This window comes from Podarcis raffonei, chromosome 5, assembly GCF_027172205.1.
Source record: "Podarcis raffonei isolate rPodRaf1 chromosome 5, rPodRaf1.pri, whole genome shotgun sequence".
Classification (NCBI taxonomy): domain Eukaryota; kingdom Metazoa; phylum Chordata; class Lepidosauria; order Squamata; family Lacertidae; genus Podarcis; species Podarcis raffonei.
Genome location: NC_070606.1, coordinates 1,330,412 through 1,350,962, shown reverse-complemented (window position 1 = coordinate 1,350,962; position 20,551 = coordinate 1,330,412). Strand labels below are relative to the sequence as shown.

Here is a 20,551-nt window from a genome sequence, read left to right as displayed (position 1 = left end):
CTGCCTACGCTGCGGATGTGTTCCCGAAGCGCCGGGCGCTCTGATTTCAGGGCGCCCGACGCTCCGGGAAACAGGCTACTATCCACAGCCTAGACACGGCTAGCGGAGCGCTGCGCTAATCCCAAAGCTTGGGGCGTGCGGAGCTCAGCGCGCCCCAAGCTTCTGGGTGCCGGCAAGGTCTCCGCTAGCCGTCTAGCGGAGACCTTGCCGGCACCCAGAAGCTTGGGGCGTGCTGAGCTCCGCACGCCCCAAGCTTCGGGATTAATGCAGCACTCCGCTAGCCGTGGGAGAGCTGGGTCTCCCACGGCTAGCGGATAGCTTCCTGAAGCCTGGAGAGCGAGAGGGGTCGGTGCGCACCGACCCCTCTCGCTCTCCAGGCTTCAGCGAAAGCCTGCATTCGCTCCATAGGACGCACACACATTTTCCCTTGCTTTTTAGGAGGGAAAAAGTGTGTCCTATGGTGCGAAAAATACGGTAGGTTATAAGGATAATAGCATTTCTCTGCTTGCATTCCGGACGGTGGAGGGAACAAGAGGGCTGTTTGGTACAATCTCTCTGAACTTTTACTCAGCCTTTCTTAAATAAAATAATAATAAAAAATGCAGCTCCCATAGCTTAAGAACTATTTCTAAAATGAAATGTTTTCTTTTACATGCTTAATCCCATGATGATTCAATGCACACTATGTTTTTCTTGAGTTGTCTGCCCTGCACACTTTTCTGCTTTCCAGTTTTGGCACAGATTGTCATGTTACATGTTAGAGAAGACTCACTTTAGTTTTAAAATGGACATGAACAGAATATTATGGAACTTTTTCCCATTGGAGATGTGCACGTCCTGTACACTATGAATTTTTAAACAGGTTTTAAAAACTCATGTTTTTCAAACTTCCTTTTCCTAAAGGCTTTTTTACAAGAGCTATGTTACAAAATATAATTAAGTTTAGTTGTTTGATTAGTCGTGTAATTGTTTTAGCTGGCCTTTGTTAAGTGGCAATGCTGCTTTGTTAATTTGGATTATTTTAGATAGTTGTATTTATTGTGTTTTCATGATAAATGATCCGATTTGGATGTGCTATCCCCCCATATTTGGTATATATCTAGTTTTATAAATTAAAAATTAAAAGTGGACTAAAAACAAATTGTGGGTGGATGGAAGGTCCAATCTACATGCAGTATACGCCAGAAAATTCTGTTGGCACCTCAGCTCAGATTAAACCCCAACCACAAGAGCCAGAGGTTTTTCCTCAGCTGAAAGTGCCTGACAACACCCAAGTATAAGGGTCCTTTTCTTCCTCTGCCCTCCATTTTCCTTCTGTTTGCCATCAGGGCTGGTGTCCCCATGAGGGGGACTGAGCCCAATCCGGGGCAGCACAATCCCCTGGTAGGGTGGCTCTCCTCGGGGAGAGAGAGGAGCCGGTCCTCCACCACCAGAGGGGAGAGGAGCAGCAGCAGCTTCCAGAAAGTTCTCCAGCAAGGCTTCGGCAGCAGGCGGGGCAGGCGCCTTCCCATTTCACCTCAGGAGGTGAAACAGGACTGCCCCCCCTTTTGCAATGGACACACAAGCATCCTGTTTCTCAAATTGTTCCCAGCAACCTGAAACAAAACGTTAGCGTGTGGCGTGCTCCCCTTCAGGATACCACGTGCCATTTTGTCTCCCCTCCAGCCTTACACTTCTACACTCTCTGACATACAGCAGTCTTCCGTCTCCCCGGAGCTTCAGGTCTCCTCAGGCTGCTCTGGGTTCCTGTCCCCTTTTATCTCTCTAAATAAACTTCTCTAAAATTCTGAAAACCTTAGGATTACCCCAAGGCAATACCTCCTTCTTGTATGTGGCTGAACTGAAATTAGGAAATATGATAATGGTAATGATTGACATATTCATTGAGCCTTCTTAAAGATTCTTCCACCACCCCCCTCTCTATGTTGTGGATGTTATGTACTGAAGTTCTCACCCTGGGCCAGCAGGGGGATACTGTAGATTCTTTTCACTCAGGTCCACATATGCAAATAAGGGATCGAAAGTGACGTTCAGTGATTGGATAGTTACAGAAAATGGTTACTATTGCATTCTAGTGGAGCTCTATATAAGCAGTCTGGCTGAACCCTTCAGTTCAGTTCAGTTCTGGCCTGTGAATAAACAAGAGCTGTTTGAAGAATCGCTGTGTCATCTGATATGTTCACCCACAACTTAACAGTGGAGGGTGGGGGCAATGAATGAAACTAGTCCTCCCGTCAGAGTGGGAATATCCCCTCACTCCCCCACCCTTCTTCAGCAGAGTTTCTTTTCTTTCAGCAAAGTAAGCAGCTCATGTGTATGTCAAACAAAGCTTTAATAAAGAAAACTGTAACACAATTACATGCTGTCTAAGAGAAACTAAAAGCACCTCATGAGGCAAAAAGGACAGATGGCCTCTCGGACTGAACTGAACTGGACCCCCAAAGGGAGGGGCTGATTCCACAGCACAGCGCAAAATCCTTGCCCACCAGAGGACAGACATGCTACTATTCAAGTTAGGCCCCAGTGTTTTTCTTACACTGTAGACTCAATTGCCATGAATATTCTGCAAGCTGACATATTCCTGTCAAGCAGTTATTTTAAAATTTCATTTTGTTTTCATCCACAAACTTGTGTGCTTCTAAATCATCATATGAATATGTAGAAGCACCAGCCATATTTTGGGGATGACCCCATTTCACTTCCAAATTGATAGGCACTAAACTACCTGAATTCACTATGAGGAGACATAATTATTTCAGTAATTAATAGTCCATAAATCTGTTTCCATGGCTCTATTCCCCAAAAGCCTTGAAAATCATCCCAGCTCAGACTACTTGCTGCACCACTGTTAATTTAAATGACACTGTTTTATATATGAACAAGCCTGCAGTCGCCACTTCCTATAAACACATTAAATGTTTTAGGTTCAAGCCACAGTGGGAGAAGAAGATTATGCTTCATAGTCTTAAATACTTTTATTTTCCTGGATGAATTTCAAGTTTCACCTTTTAAGATCAATAATATTAGGAGTTACATTTAAGTCAGGCATGCAAAAATCTTTCAGCTGTCAAATCTAAGTCTCCCAGGAATACCGTTCAGAAATGCTTCAGTTTAAATGCCAAAAAGGAAGGTCAATCTGTTTGCTCTCACCACTAGTATTTCATTTTTCAAATGCTTTTTTAGTGAAACAACTAAGTCCTGGCTCCAAATAGGCTTAACTATGCACATATTTAAATCTACAGAAATGAAATCTGTTTAAGCTTTAGACATGATTATACACTATAAGTATAGACCTTGAAAGGAGGTCTTGTCCTTTTAAGTCAGGAAGCTCCCATAAAGGCTAACTAAAAGTCTTATTTTATTTACAAAATCTATAATGCAGGGGTGGGGAGGACAAAGAAGAGCAAACGTGTTAACAGGAGTCTCTGTTATGTCAAATTAAATAGTTTATCCTAATATTAAATCATCTACTTGGGCTTGTTGTTTTCTCTTCATTTTTGCAATCTTCTCTCATCTCCCGGCCCCCTTGATTAAAAACCCCCCAGCAAAGTTGAACCCAGGTTCTAGAGCAGGGCGATATCTGGTTTTAAACATCATGATATATCACCAGCTAAACATTGCAATGTACCAATATATCTTGATGTCTGAAATAAGGATGGAACTACGGTTTTCCCCACATTGTGATTTTTGCATAGTGCACCCACCCACCCACCCACCCACCATGATTCACAATGATATATTTCTAGCTCAAAAATTATGCAACCAGTATCACAATATGGACTTCAACCAGTTTTGGACAATATATTGACAGGGCCTAGAAGAATAACCCTCCCTCTGCATCGCATGCATAGCTGAAGGCAGTGGAGGGAACAGGGAAGCAAAGTTGGGCTGCTGGTTTCTTTTCATACATCCTTTTTATTACAATTATGTGGGCACAAAGAAATATTGCATTCAGTTGGAAACTTCCTGACAGTAAGAGCTGTTTGACAGTGGAATTTGCTGCCAAGGAGTGTGGTGGAGTCTCCTCCTTTGGAGGTCTTTAAGCAGAGGCTTGACAACCATATGTCAGGAGTGCTCTGATGGTGTTTCCTGCTTGGCAGGGGGTTGGACTCGATGGCCCTTGTGGTCTCTTCCAATTCTATGATTCTATGATTCTAGAGCTGTTTGAAGAATCGCTGTGTCATCTGATATGTTCACCCACAACTTAACAGGAACAGTCTCCCTTGGGAGGTGGTGGATTCTTCTTCTTTGGAGGTTTTTAAGCAGAGATTGGCCATCTGTCATGGATGCTTTAGCTGAGATTCCTGCATTGCAGGGGGTTGGACTAGATGACCCTGGGGTCTCTTCCAATTCTATGATTCTATGAACGTTGATTTACTCAAATGGTCTAACACTAAAAACAAGAACCACATGAAAGTGACTTCTGCAGGAGGTGCTTTAGGGTAAAATTCCTCAGACCATTTTTTTGCTATTAAGTAAGTTTGCTGAGCTGGAAGCTGGCACTGAAGATTTGAGAGAATTCTCACAGAGGGAGAAATTATGACAACTGTGGAGCAGTACTGACCCTTCCAGGCCACCAAACACAATTTCCTCTCTACTATCTCCATTAAGCTGCCCTGGGTGAGGCAATTTCTGTCTGCCTTGTGGCATGCCAGCTCCTTTGTAGAATCAACATTAATGTTGTCTTCTTAGCCTCATAAACACACTGTCTGATTTCTTAGGCCACATTGCTAAGGAAAAACACAAAGAACAGAAGCTAACCTAATTTTAGCTCCTGGACTCTTAAGCCATGAAAGAGTACCCACCCCAAATCTCACATAAGCAACATTAGAAATCACGCTGGGCCAGACAGCCTGGTAGCTCTTCAAGACAGAGAGATGTCTCTGTGAAGCAGGACACAGAAGCACCTGGATCCCTTTGACTGCATCACGCTGGGATTGAAAGTAGGGCTGTGTGCACACAAAGTGTTTGAAATGCACAGAGCTCTTTTTTCTGTGCACATCTGTATAGTTTGTCCATACCTGTGCATTACACTGATAGCTGAAGCAGCAGCCATATCATCATCATCATCACCATCATCAATTAAATTTAATTACAGCCTTTCATCCAAGGATAACAGGGTGGTTTCCAGTATAAAAACACAGAAACATATAATGAACACTAACCCCCACACCTGTGTTCTCAACTCCTCCCCCTGTGTTTCCACACCTCACTGTAGGCATGTGTGCAAGTATTTATTTACCTTGTGTGTGCACAGTTGTTGTTGTTGTTGTTGTTATACACGTTTTCCAGTATGGTATACCAGACTGTCACCAAACAGCAGATTAACTTTTAACCCTTAAAAAAAAAATGTGTCCCTTTCAGCCCCAGCAGTAGCCTACTCTCTCTGAGTTCAGGAGAGATGAGGTCCATTGCAGGCAGGAATTTGTTTGCTTGTGTGCAGCCAAGCAGTTTCTAAATTTTTTCAGAAACAAGTTTCCTGATACACCAGACTTTCACCAAAATAAAGCGTGTCCCCCAGCCCAGCAGTAACCCACTGATAAAGCATAAACTAAGGTAAATGTGGAAGTGAATGAACAATTAGAAGCTAAGTGCGTCCTGAGAAGCATAAAGGAAGTGCAGTTCTCTGCAGCGCTACACACCCACTGCAACATCACCATGAGGGGAGCCACAGCAAAAAGTGTACTGTTCACATGCTCTTTCTCTTGTACACACATGGGCTGAAATGTGAATTTATTTAGGCTTAAAATCTATTTTCACATCAAACCTGGTTCGTGGGGAAAACCACATCAAGTCATCAGAAAAAACAGGATGTGTCTGCATTGGGGTTGAAGTCTCATGTACAATAATAATTTTAAAAAGCCAAGCACACGGTATGCACTGAATGCACACTAAACTGTAGTGTGTGCACAGCTTAGGACCTTCTGAACCACATCAGTTATCCAAATAGCATTTGCAGGTAGCTGTGTAAAGGCACCTATGTAGAGAACTGACCCTACAATTACATGGAATCAGTTCCTATTAAAATTAATGCTAGCTGATTCCCCATAATTATAAAAAATATGAAGGGCAAAATAAACAAATAAAACCATAATATTAGCAAGCCTTGATAAAGCAAGGGTCAGTCATATCTAAAGAAAAGATAGATTAGCCATTGCAGCTGCTTGGGTGCTTTCTGAGCATGAGAGTGTTCCATATGCCCATTCTCCCAGTAATCCTTACAACCGTCTGTTTCATCACCATTATCCTGACATTGTAGATGGAGCGTATGTATGTATGTCTGCTAAGACTGAAAAAACATCAGCTTAACTAAGACCAACTGGTAAGTTCATGGCTGAAGTAAGACTTGTCTTTCAGAGTCTTTCAGTCTATTGTATTCTTAACCATTACACAAGCTCCCACCGAATACATCTTTAAGTTAAAGTGTTCTGGAATGGCCTATCAAAATGTTGCATAAAAGAAATTCCATTTGATTTTGAGGAGTCATCTGGCAAAACATTTAAGTAATTCTGAGGGAAGTCAAAAGTTAGGTAATGTTATGGGGGGGGCGGAATCAGATGGGTGGATGGATGGATTCACATACTCCTGGTTTGTTCTGGTGCTAGCATTTTATTTGATCCACACTCCCAGGAAATGTATTTGCATATTAAGCTCAATAGTTCACTTTCTGTGAAATCAAAAAAGTGCAGGTTCACAACAAGGAAATAGTCATATGGAGAGGAAAAAAGGTACTTACACTGCAAAGTGATAAATGAAACACTTCCATCCACTCGGCCGTTCCAGAAAGTTGTACACATCTCCCTGCATACTAGTTTTGGTTAAGTATGGGCCATAAAAGCATTTTGTAGGGTAGGCCCGGTGTACCTCACTTCCTGTCATGGATTCGGTGTTTATCTGGAAAGCAGGATCATGTGGATTTTCTTCTTCAGAGTTCGAATAAATTTTTGATCCATTAGTCACCAAAGAATCAGGATCAAGTGCCACAGAAGAGTACTGCATATTGTTTAAGTTTGCTCGCACTTCCAAAAAGGTTGCAGACTTCCTGTGTCCATTCAGGTTCCCCACTTGGGAGTCAGAATGCTGAACTCTACTGCAAAGGTTATACATTGGGTGCCCACCAGTTTCACCATTACCGTAAGACATTCTGTAATGAAGTAGGTGTATTGCTCACCTTGATCAATATTTAAAATTATAAAAGGTATTGTATATCTTCTCTGCCTTTGGCATTCTCCAGCCACCCAGTAAGAAGTCAAACATTATTGTGGAACAACACCGCTTTGTGCAGCCAGTCTGTCACCTGTTACCAGGATTCTGAAATTAAATCACAAGAAGATGTTTAGATAATGGAAGTCTCAAGTAATAGATAAAGGCTCTGAAGGAGGAAAGCAATTAAAGAGTCACTATGCAGCAAAGCAAGTCAGGAGCATGACTTGAGTGTTATTTATAGACTAGTACATGGCACCATTTTTAACAAACTGACACATTGCTTAAGGTTTGGAAATGCTGACAGTGGCCCATAAGGAAGTTCCAGGAATCATTTGTGACAACCACATTATTTATTTCAAAATTCACTTAAAAGTTTTGTCCGTAAGAGAGTTCACCTAAGGCGCTTAAGTGCACATTGAAAAGTGAATGGAGCAAAAACATGCAGGAGAAATGGAATTAGTTGCAGCTCCCTGTTGAATGTACATTCTGTGGCAAACCTGGATTTGTATGAAATGGACCCAGTGTTAAAGGACAAGTCAGAATTGTTCAGCTGCCTTTTCCTTTTATTTCTTGTTTCATTAAAAACATTTCTAGACTGTTTTTCCTACCAGGCCAGTATATAATAGGCATAAATAAAAACAACCCCCCCCCACACACAAATACAATACAATAAACGAAAAGACAAACAATCAAAATAGACTTTAAAATGAACTTTAAAATGCTTGGCCAAAAAGGCAAGTTTTGACCTGGAACCAAATAGTTGCAAAGTTGGCACCAGTCATTCTAAATTTTATATTAGCATTTTTGGCTAATATGTCTGGCATCCAGAGTATACCCGGTTGTATTTGTAAAACCCAGTACTGAGACTGCGATACAGCAGACAAGATAACACTTTGAAAGGGCAAGGCCTCCTTCTATGAATTATTGAAAAGTTTAACTTTAAACTGCATATATAACTTTAGGCATTTTGTAATTAATTATTTCTCTTATCTGTGTGAACTGATGGTACACTTAATTATGGGGATGGGGTGGAGAGAAACATTAGAGATTATTCTTTTGGTTTCTTGCAGTCTGTATCCTTTACATTTTTTCAGTCAGATTTTAAGCCTTAATTCCAATGAAGGTAGGAAACTCCTGCAAACCTAGTGCAAATAGAACCTTTTAATCTTTTACAACAGCTTAATACAAGATTAGGCACATGGCAAATGTTAATGCACTCACTGCTTCAATGTTTGGTCTGGATAACCAGTTAACCCCCCCCCCAAAAAAAAACAACCCACTGAGAACTGTATTTTGTTCCTTCCGGAAATTATTTTGCTTTACAGACTCGAAGCAAGTTAGTCTTTAGACATACTGTATTACCAAAAAGAAATGGTGTGTGTGTGTGGAAGACTTGGACAATTCACATAAAATACCATAAGAAAGCATTGCCATTATATTGTCATCAAGTCAGTCTTCATAACTGCTGCTTCAACACTGAGCAATTTCATAACTGTATCTATACCATGTCTATCCTTCCCGCATTTGAATGCAGGGTTTTAAGGCTTAAATTCCTTTTCAAAACACGCCCATTCCCAGATTTCGCTATTTTGAGAGGTTCTAAACTTCTGAATAGCTCTCTTTGTACAAACTTTGAATACGGCATACACATTAGATATTTCCAGCAACGCTGTTGCATCAGTATTTCCTCAGTTGTCTAGTGATTGCATTTAACTTTTCTACCCTCACGTTTAACATTTCAGAATGAATTTATAAGCCAGCAAAGAGAAATTTTGCTTGCTCAAATCCTTAAAGCAAATAAAATTAGCTGGAATACTCAGTCCTATGTCTGATAGCGTGCAGCAGATCTTGGTATGGCAAGGCGGCTGCTCCTGATTTGATGCGTGAGACAGAAAAGACAAAACCTGAAACCTTCTGGAAGGCAGCACATACCCTCTCCTGTTGCAGGGTGTTTTTTCTCTCCCTTGGCGCTTTCCTCTGCTCCATATGGCATAATCCAAGGACAGGAACAGCGAGAGTCGTCTGGCTCTGCCCCCTGGCTGATAAAGTCCCACCCTAACCCATTCAGAGGACCTCCCCATGTCTTGTTAGTTTTCCTTTGGCAGAAAACCTGTAGGGCATCATTTTGATGGTGCTGATCATTTTCTGACTGACAGATGTGGCTTTTTCCTTTCCTGTGCTTTTATCAGCATGTGGGGAGGGGTGGCCAGGCAGATTTCCCCCTCTACCCTCCCTTCAAATCCAGAACAAATGGATTAAGCACAGTTTTCTTATCTCCTCTGAATTCAGACTTGGCTTAATTTCAGACAAAGCTTAATGGACAGGATCTGCGGAAGCCTTGGGTGTTAAAAATGCCTATGAAGATTTGATGAAACCCATGCAAGACAATTTCAGCATCATGCACCAACTGAACATCATCACACTGCTCCTATCTTGGAACTAACTATCTTGCTCACTGGGAAAAGCCTTCAGAATATTCAAGAGCAAGTCTAGCCAGTTACATTGCTAACTGGAAATGTCTCCATGCTGGCAGGGGTAAGTACAAAACCGTCTGCCTTTCCCCCCTGTTTTTAACAAAGCACACTTTTAAGGCTTTAAAAAAAACCCTCAAACTCTCTCAGAACACACTGGCTGCATTCACACATCACAATAAACCACAATTCATGGTTTACTGTGAACAGACAGAGACGTCCCACTTTCAACAGCAAGAAACCACAATCCCCGACTTCGCATTGTCCAAGGTGGGGATTTTGGTTTGTTTGAGCCACGGACCTACTATTTAAAGAAACAGTAAAATTGAAATTGGGCATGCCCAAACTCTCAGACACACCTACAGCAACTCTTCTCATCTTTGTCACAGACTTCTAAGATATACATCTTTAAAGATGGGGGTGGGGGCCTGTTCCTAAAACTGCATCCGAACAGCAGAGCACAGCCATGAAGTGTTGCATGAAAGTATAGACTAGACTTTATACCAGTAAGGTTGTGATCCTATGCGCATTTACTAGGGAATAAGTCCCATTTAACACACCTGGAATTCCTTCTGAGTAAATGTGCAGATTGCCCCATTCAATTTAGTTCTATCTGCACAAAGGTGTGAAATTTGCTATGGGGACACTGAACCCCAATTTCTTGCAAGTTGGGAGGTTTTCTGCAATGTAGGCATACAAAAACAGGTTTCAACCACCTTAAAGGACTCTAATCCAGATTTCTTCAATGTATATATACGTTGGTTTTGGGAACAAGATTCAGATTCTCCTGAAATCAGGTTTTTAGCCCCAATGACTTGGTGTCAATACAATCATAACAAAACGTATATGCAATAAAAAGGCTTATTGGATCCTATCTACTGTACAGTACAAAATTCCTCATAACAAATAGTGAATGCATGTATTTTAACTATTCAGCCAGTCCTAAATGTAATTTAGCAATTCAAATTATAACCATTTCTCTATGAAGTGGTTTTCTTGACAAGATACAGCAATTGCTTGAGCAGATTAACTTCTTCATCTTCTGGGCAGCTGCTGTCTTGGTTCAAAAGAACATAGCAAAAGTTTTCAAAGTCAGATATTGTAGTATGCCTATTGTAAAAAATAAATATATCTATCTTTCTGGAGTAGGGAGACAAGGTATAATATAAAATATATTATTTCTCCATTGCTTTCTGGCTGCAAATTTATAAAAAGTTAACATATAGCTATTTTGTATATCTAACACCAAGAAAGGAAGTTCTTTAAAAGCAGTTGCATGAAAGTTTTTGTCAAAGGAAAGAATGTGCAAGCCTATTTTTAATACTGAAAGTGTGATCAGGCTTTAGGAGTAAACAAAGCTGAAAACTGGATGTTAGAATCATGGAACTGTAGAGTTGGAAGTGACCTTGAGGGTCATCTTAAGGGCTGCCACATGGAAGAGGGAGCATGCTTGTTTTCTCCGGCTCTGGATGGTAGGACTCGAACCAAGGGCTTCAAGTTGCAAGAAAGGAAATTCCAACTAAACATTTGGAAAAACTTTCTGACAGTAAGAGCTGTTCAGTAGTGGAACAGACTCCCAGGAGAGATGGTGGACTCTCCTTTCTTGGAGGTTTTTAAGCAGAGGTTGGATGGCCATCTGTCATGGATGCTTTAGCTGCGATTGCAGGGGGTGGTACTGGGTGACCTTTGGGGTCCCTGCCAACTCTGTGATTCATCAACCCCCTGCAATGCAGGAATATTAGCTAGATCATCTGTGACAGATGGCCATCCAACCTCTGCTTAAAAACCTCCAAAAGGAAAGTTCACCACGTCTGTAGGACTTCCTCAGCATTTGCATGTCTTCTATCCTTGCTGCCTCAACATAAGGTATCTGATATTTTCAAGTCACCTGTCATCTAACATTCCTTCTAGTATCACCCACTACATTTTCACAGCGTTATAAAAGCATATGTTTGGGAAATTTCAGGTACTAGGTATTAAAATAACTGTCTAGTTACCAACACCTAATTTTTATGATCTCATAAGAGCTCAGAATGGGCAACAAAATTCCCATTACAGGGGGCTTTAATAAGGTATCTGTCATACTGAATGTGAAATTTAATACCACATACTGAATGAAACATTTTTAACTGTATGGCTAACTTATGTGAAATCTATGACCACTGAGAAAACTACAAATGCCCCATAATGAACAATGCAGAAAGCAGTTGCATATTTTGAGGTGAAATGGCACAAAACAAAAACACTGATCTTTGCCCATTTCTTAAATCTCAGCTGTTCCTGTGGATCTGAGTGAACAGATTCTGGCTATGAGTTGCACTCAGCTAACTTTTCCTCAGAGCAGACCCATTGAAATTAATTACTCAAGGTCTACAGTGAATAAATGTTAGCTGAATGAAACAATATCTGTATTAACAGCCATGCCCATGAAGCTGACCAATCTGTCATCTGAGGCTCTTTCTTGTTATCTTTTAATGAACCAAAATGGTGAATGGCTGAGTTTCCAGCCTATAGGTTATTTGCCACTGCATTTTTAAATTGAAATAATTCAACTAGTTGACCACCTGATTAAGATTTGTACCTCGTCCATAATAACGGGCCTTGGAGGCTGCTGTTTCCTGCAAAACAAATGCTACCAGTTCCCCAAGTTGGATCTCATTCCTTTCCACATGCCTGCATTAGGTTATAATTTATAATTATACTATAAATATTATTAATAATAATATATTAATAAATTATTGGGTTGTAATTTATTCTGAAATTTGACATTTTTCACTTTGCCTTTTTTAAAAGTAAGTCCTGTGCTCAGTGGAAGCTGCTATATTAGGACAACCTGGGTACTGCCCTACCAAGTGAAACCTCAAGCAATCATTTTAAGTTTTCTCCAAAATTTGAACACAACACACTTTCCTGTCCAACACACACGTTCTTATCCTTCAATTTGAACATAAGAGAGACTGCTGGAAATATTTCTGTCACTCTCCCATTCTCTGGGCAATTAGCTCTTACACCACTCAAGCAAACTATATTGCTGTGGCCACAAGATCTCTTCCATCCATCTCCAGGCACGAAAACCACATGAACATTTTTTGCATTTTTCTAGGGCAGTGGATACCTTGGATCTCCACTCTCTCATCTTCTCTTGATGGCAAACCGGCCAATCAGGACACAGGAGTTAGCATACAGCCACAGAAGAAAATTAGACCATATTATGTTTTCTGAGCATGCAAAGAGTTGTTTCCTTGAGGGCCACACTTAGCATCAGGCCCCACAGCAGGAGGGCTTGCCTGGCCAGCCATTCTGCTTGCCTGCCTTTTCTTTCACTGACTTGCCTTTTGTGTGAGCAAGTACCAATGGACACCCTGTGAGTCTCCTGTCGTGTTTATATATATCTATGTTTTTTATCATACCATTTTTAACAGTAATTAAACATACTTTTACATCTTATTCAGTTTTTTTGACTTCCATCAGTCATGTCTGAAAATTTTCCAATCTAATCTCTTAGTATGCATTTCTTATTTTCCCTATTACATTTCAAACTCATAACCAATGTCTCTATCTTTTTCTACTTTGTAACACTTCGTATATTTCGCCTTACAAAACTTCTTGTAGTCCTACTAGCGTAATTTGTTGATTGCAGTTGCTCTTCAAATAATTCATATACTTCTTCCAGTCTTCTGTAAATCTCTGGTCCCGCAGGTTTTGAATCCTTCCTGTCATTTTGTCCAATTCTGCATAGTCCATTAATTTTGTCTGCCATTCTTCTTTCGTCAGAACTTCTTCTTGCTTCCATTTCTGGGCTAACAATACTCTTACCGCTGTTGTTGCATATAAGAACAGTTTAGCATCTTGTCTATTAATGGCTTGGCCTATAATACCAAGTAAAAATGCTTCTGGTTTTTTTAAGAATGTATATTTCAACATCTTTTCCATCTCATTATATATCATTTCCCAGAAGTACTTTACTCCTGTCGTTTTTATTTTAGCATTTTTTCTTTTCTTTTATGGATAAGGCATGGGGGAATTGGGAGAATTTAAATAATCATCATTATTTAAATGTGTTTCTAAGCTGATGAAATTAAAAAGCTTCGTACACTGAGAGGAGTGGGAGGCCCTCTTCAAATATATTCTAGGCCAGTGTTTCCCAAAGTGGGCGATTCCCCCCTGGGGTGATGGAAGGATCCAGGGGTGGCATAGTAGCCTCAGGGGCAATGGGGGGCATTGAATAAAAATATGCGGGCAGTGGAAACATAAAGAAAAAATAATTTTTTGAAAAACCATTTGTACCTGTTTCATCTGTTGTGTAATGACACTTACCAATGTAACACAGAGTTCAAGCTTCAAGGTGTCTTATTTATAACATCTTTCTTTAGAATGATACAAGATGTAGGTAGAAATATAGGTGCATAAAAGAATGCAAATTTGTCACTGTATCTTTCTGTTTGTTCACTTAAAGTGGGTGCTGAGTAGGTTTTTTTTCTGAAAAGGGGGGCAGTAGGCCAAATAAGTTTGGGAACCTCTATTCTAGGACATGTAATATATTTTTTAATATAGCAATGGATGTTATGAGCCTGGAAACTTGTTGACACAGATACATGATGGGAATTGTGTTTTTCTTGGCACTCTCACCCCTGATACGTACTTTCTATACTAGGCATAAAGAGACTTCCTGTTTTGATTTGGGAGGAGGGGACTAATGGTCAAAGGCCTGGAAACGATGCCTTATGAGGAACGGCTAAGGGAGCTGGGCATGTTTAGCCTGGAGAAGAGGAGGTTAAGGGGTGATATGATAGCCATGTTCAAATATATAAAAGGATGTCACATAGAGGAGGGAGGAAGGTTGTTTTCTGCTGCTCCAGAGAAGCGGACACGGAGCAATGGATCCAAACTACAAGAAAGAAGATTCCACCTAAACATTAGGAAGAACTTCCTGACAGTAAGAGCTGTTTGACAGTGGAATTTGCTGCCAAGGAGTGTGGTGGAGTCTCCTCCTTTGGAGGTCTTTAAGCAGAGGCTTGACAACCATATGTCAGGAGTGCTCTGATGGTGTTTCCTGCTTGGCAGGGGGTTGGACTCGATGGCCCTTGTGGTCTCTTCCAACTCTATGATTCTATGATTCTATGACTAACAAGGGTTAATCCCACTTATGCAAGTTGTTTGGAGCAACTACAGCTGATTGTGAGGGAACTCAAAGGCTAAAGGTTTGAAGCAGAAATAACCTATCTGAGAAGTTTGGAAAGGGGTGTGTGGGTGTGGGTGTGCTTATTAAGGTTGTGTATCAGACATGGACAAATCCTGGATTCTGAACTGAATCACCTTGATTCAAGTCCATCTGGGATTTAGCTGGATCTGGTTGAGATAGCTCCAGAATCCTCCATGTTTGACCCAGAGAGACCCAGGACTGTCAAAAGGGGTGTGATTACACAGGAAGGGGTGTCATGGCTTCTGCAGTCCTGGCTGGCTCAGGATGGCAGTTGTAAGGTGAACTATCAGAGAGGAGGAGGAGATGCCCTCAACAAGAGGAGCCCAGGAGGGATAAAAACAGAACTTGGCCACACCTCCATGACCTCCTAGCAGGCCTGGTGCCCACATGCCCTTTATGTGAATGGGGGAGCAAGTAGATCCCAGTCCCTGCAGCTGCAAAGGACTTCAGAAGGTGCTAGTGAATGAATGAGAGACAAACAGACATCACTTCGGTGCATCAGTGCATCAGCCTCCCTCTCCCACAGATTATCCTTTTGCTGTCTGCATTAGGGATCTTCCTTTTGGAGAAGGGATTGTAGTCAATGAAGCAATATTTGCTAACCCTCTGTTGGTTGTTGTGGAAGCCTCTGTGCAGCATTTACAGTTTTTCTCATGCAAGTCAAGCTCTCTTCCTGAAAGGAGTCGTGGTTACTGAGTGCTTGACCAGCAGCAACTGTTAAGAGTTGAATGCCTACAGTGTTCACCACAAGATAGTTTACCTCCATGTTTGGTTTACAGCCATTTGCGCATCCTTTTTGCACAGTGCATGTGCACTCTGTGTTCTCTGCAAGGGGGCGTAATCCAAGGGAAATCTACAGTGAGTCACAAAGATGCCACAAGACTCTTTGATTTTTCTGCGATAGACTTACATTGCTGCCAGAAGCTGATGAACGAGTTATTTATTTAGCCAATACCCTATATTCAGTGGAGGAGGAATAGACATGAAGTATTTGCAGCTGTCGTATTTTAAGGCATGTCCCCCACCCACTTTTAATTAACTTAAAAGTGTAGTCAGCGGAATATAACTTTTAAGGTCTCTCATGTCTTCTCTCATGAACCCAAATCCAATGGCCTCACTTTATAGTAACTACCGGTAGGTTTTAAGCTTATATGATATGCTCACACCATCTTATTATCTCCCAGTTTTAAAGTTTATTCATCTACATATTCTCAGAATGAGACAGGTTGGTAATTCAATACTAAGAAATGACTAAAGCGAGTTTTAAAAAACCTCCAATGCAGTAAGTTACAAAATCCATATTTCAACATTCTATCAATATAAATGACTGGAAATAATGAATAAGTTGGTGTATTGAAGACACTGTACACTTGTAATACTCAGCGTTCTCCATTGAGCTACACAAAAGGCGGCAAGAATTACTGCTTGCAATATTAGGCCTATTCTTATTGAAGAGGTATCAGATAGCAGCAGCAGAAAGCTTTCAAATAATGAGACAATATAAATTCTTGTACACTGAGCTTCAACTGTTACTTGATTCCTTGCTTCAATTATATTAAGTGTCCTAGCATTGTATTATTAGGTTTGCTTCAATCATTAGTAGTGCACTGGAAAAGGATCCACCCCATTGATAATGTGGAGGTAACAAAATATTGTCAAAAGTTGTACAACTATAAGCACATTTTCAGTGGCTGATCAAAGGGAAATCATTGCTTCAGTAGACTTACTGTATAAGAAATGTCTGCTATTCGGAAGAGTTTGAAAGGAAGTCACATCTGCTTCAAAAATCAATTTAAGGGCCAAATTGTGTGTTTACCTCACATTGAGAGGCTATTGTTCAGTTAAACAGTTAGGAACATAAAAGTCTGCCTTATCCTGTCAGACCGTTGGTCCACCCAGTTTAGTATTTTCTACATTAGCAATGGCTCTCCAGGGGATCAGACGGAGTCTCCTAACTATCCCTCAAGATGCCAGGGATTAAGCCTCACACCTTTTGCAGGCAGTGCTCTGCTACTGAGCCACTACCTTCTAGAATCATATAGAATTACTATACTATACTATACTATACTATACTATACTATACTATACTATACTATACTATGGTCGTACCTTGGTTGTCAAACTTAATCCATTCTGGGAGTCCATTTGACTCCCGGAATCGTTCGAAAACCAAGGCGCAGCTTCCAATTGGCTGCAGGAGCTTCCAGCACTCAATTGGAAGCCACAGAAGCTGCATCGGATCTTCAGCTTCCAAAAAACATTTGCAAACCGGAACACTTACTTCCAGGTTTGTGGCATTCGGGAGCCAAAACATACAAGTACCAAGGCGTTCGAGAACCAAGGTACAACTATACTATACTATACTATACTGGGTGACCTTGGGCCAGTTGCTGCCTCTCAGCCTAACCTGGGTTGTTGTGGGGATTAAAGGAAGAGAGGGAGAACCATGTGTTCTTCCTTGAGCTCCTTAGAGGAAAAGGTAGGGCATAAATGCAAAAAATAAAAATGTTCCATGTGTTCTTCAACACTGATTTTACAGAGTTACTGGGCACAGGAAAAGCCTATGCTACTGGAGGTCTACACCTGCAGGCTTTTCTTCACCGATATTCACACCCCAAGTGTGGACCTTAGGTGGGCAGCCATTCATGCTGTGCAGCCACAGGTGTGCCTGCCCATTCTGTGCCTGCTGTCTGTTCATGCAGTGTGTATGTGCACTGGGCTATAGTGATGGTCTCAAAGTTACTGTAAATTCCATGGTTCAGTGAATGTAGATTTGAACCTAGGACTCCCTAGCCATAGTCTGAAATTCTAACCAGTACGTTCAGAGTAGCCTTCCAGGTGACCATTGGCCACGATGGCTAGGGCTGATGGGAGTCCCAATATCTGGTGGGCAGCATATGGGTGACCCCTGCACTACACCACACAAGCGTTAAGTGTGAGCTTTTATTAAAATGCTTTGTAAATACACACCATACATTTAAAGCACCCCCGCCCCAAAGAATGCTGGGAACTGTACTCCTTACAGAGGTGCAGTTCCAGCAACCCTTAAAAGCGAGTTCTGGGGACCTTTTTGGAGGAGCAGAAATGTGTTTTTAATGTCTGGTGCGTATGCAGTAAAACGCTATTAAGAGAAAACAGGGTAGGACCTCCAAAGTTCAGGTTTGACAACTCAGTCTTATCTTTTCAGTTTATACAGAAACCCTTTCAGTGACATGACTGACAATATAACTGTTGCTGAAACACTAACATGTTACTTGCATGTTTTCTTAAAATGTATTTAGCATTGATGGCATACTGATAGTGGTAAAATTAAAACTATAATTTCTAGTTAAATTTTATTTTAATTAGCAATTTTCATTAGCAATGAAACAAAAGGCTTGGTTGAAACTGCAATGTGCAGCTTTTCAGTTCAAATTTGATCTTGGCAATCCACATCTGTGTGCATTTGAAGTTGAATCCTTCAGTTCAAATTCAGACTTATGTCCTCCCCTCACCCATGTGTCCAGTCTACCAGCAATATCACATCTAGTTGTTTCTAAATTCCACTGCCACACCCCAATCATTCTCTCCATTCTAAGGCAAACTGGGCATGTGCACAGGTAACATAAAGCCTGTGAGCACACCCCTTTAAAAAAAAAGTCCTGCCCAGGATGTGTGATTTATTGAATATGTGTTTCTGTCATGCCTCAGCTTTCTACTTATGCACAAATCTGAGGGTTTAACTATTAAAAAAAAGTACTCAATGCTGCTCCATTTCAGGAAGTATACACAATATGACATAAATGAGGAAACAAGCAGTGTGCACAAGTTTGGGGAAAGATTGTAGTGGTGCAGTTTGTATGATCAGATTTCAGCTTATCCACAAATCTAAGGGTTTAACTGTGGGGGTGAGGGTTACTTCACTGCCAGAGTGATACACAGCTGCCAGAAAATGAATGAGAAAGAAAACACAAATAGAGGGTGTGGAAAGAGTTGGTAACAAGCCAGTTCCACCCAGAGGGGGGGAAATGATGCTAAGTGTCCACTGCCAATTTATTGAACATGCATCCCCCTCCCCTGTGGATTATCTTCAAATCCAGAAAAAAATAATTTACTGGTAGAAAACACTGAGATTTGAGTGACATTGTGTGGATGACATTATATAAATTGGGACACAATCAGATTCTAATCCACACTAAATTTCAGTGTGGATAAACCCCAAAGAACAAGAGAGGACTCTTGAAAATGCCAGCAACCAGTCCTATATTTCAGCTGTTCCTGTGCGAGTTATGAAGAATAGTATTAATCAGGAAGCAAGCATAGCAGCTTTCTTCTTCACAAACTTCTTTGCAGGTCAGTTAGTGCAGAGGGGAGTGGGATTGCATATGCTGGCCCTAACCTCCATTCACTGTACAAAGCATGTATACATGCAGGAATTGTACATGTGTTCAAGAATCCTGGTTGCATCAGCATTCCTAATCACAAGTACAGATTCTACATGTGTACAACTGTCCTTTCTCACATCCTACCCAACAAATGGAATTAGAGCACCTGGTTCCTAAACATGCTTGCACCAGTGGGAATAGGATTTGGTCTCCAATGGTGACAGATTGGTGATACCTAGCTTTTCATCTCCTCAGAAAGTTAACACGTTACAGTAGGTACAGATATAAGCCTACTCTGCAAAACTATGAAACTGCAGCTTGTAGTCTGCAAATATTTGCCAGTTGGGTTTTCTTAATGAATAAGTACTAGTACAAGTCCAGTGAACTAAAAATTCTTAACTTTAGAAGGGATTTCTGGTTCTCTCTTGTATTTTCAGGAGGTACTACAAGCATGCTGTGTGGTCTTTTCAGTGCATCAGTGAGCCTGGTTTAAACACAAATATGTGCACAAGCTGAAGCCAGAATTAGACATCCAGTGAGAAATGAGGGATTTGCAACAGAGAAATGGCAAGTGTATGGCAGTGTGGAATTCTTCCTCCCCCTGCTATCCACACAGACAGACACAGCCCACCATCCCTGAAAGCCTGGTCTCTGAACAGGGCTAGGGAAAAACAGCTGGGCAGGGGGGTTAAAAAGAAGGCGCCTCACAGCTGTGCATGATGGTGCACGATGCATTTCCAAGCCCAACCCTTCTCTCTGCTTACTCTTCACTTTTTATTTGGAACCTCTTGGGTGGAAGCGCCAGGCCACCTCCTTCTTCCTCCCGAGCAGCCCTTGGAGCTCCCTCCCGGGATGTCCTGATCCCCGGCAGACCCGGAGGCAAGGCCTGGTGGGGCCTGGAGTCCCACGGCAGCCCTGGAGCAGCCCCGCCGCCCACAGGCCTCCTGCCAAGGCTTCCCTTGGCGTTTGGGGTTTTCTTTGGCTATGTATTTTGCTTTCTCACTTTGTATTTTTATGTTGTGACCCCCCCCCCCGCGATCTCCGGATGAAGGGGGTTCTACAAATCAAATCAATTCATCAGCCAAATTATTCTCTATTTTATTCCTACCCCGCCCTTTAGAAATATATGAGGGAGAAATCCCCCATCCTTCCAACGAATTAAAGGTATTTTCCTATGAAAAACCTACAATCCTAACCGCGGCGACAGGCGCCTCAGAGAAGCGCCCCTCCGAGGAGGAGGAGGAGGGAAAACGGCCCAGACGCCACAAACGCGCATGCGCCGCTCCAGCCCCGAGCCGCCGGAAGAG

General features: G+C 41.6%; 1 protein-coding gene across 4 annotated transcripts in view; it reads right to left on the bottom strand.

Moving 5' to 3' along the window:
• Window positions 1-20,551, bottom strand: part of LOC128413497 (potassium voltage-gated channel subfamily KQT member 1-like) — a 334,949-nt gene extending 314,398 nt beyond the window's left edge. Inside the window, exons 1-3 of one of the 4 annotated variants that reach the window (XM_053387515.1) lie at window positions 16,608-17,715; window positions 13,995-14,156; window positions 6,737-7,311 (exon numbers count right to left, since the gene is read on the bottom strand). In XM_053387515.1, the coding sequence (XP_053243490.1) occupies window positions 6,737-7,143 (407 nt within the window). In that variant the 5' untranslated portion in view covers window positions 7,144-7,311; window positions 13,995-14,156; window positions 16,608-17,715. Of the gene's footprint in view, window positions 1-6,736; window positions 7,312-9,138; window positions 12,656-13,994; window positions 14,157-16,607; window positions 17,716-20,008 lie in introns of those variants that run through there. The other 3 variants (XM_053387514.1, XM_053387517.1, XM_053387516.1) reach the window with 3 other exon arrangements.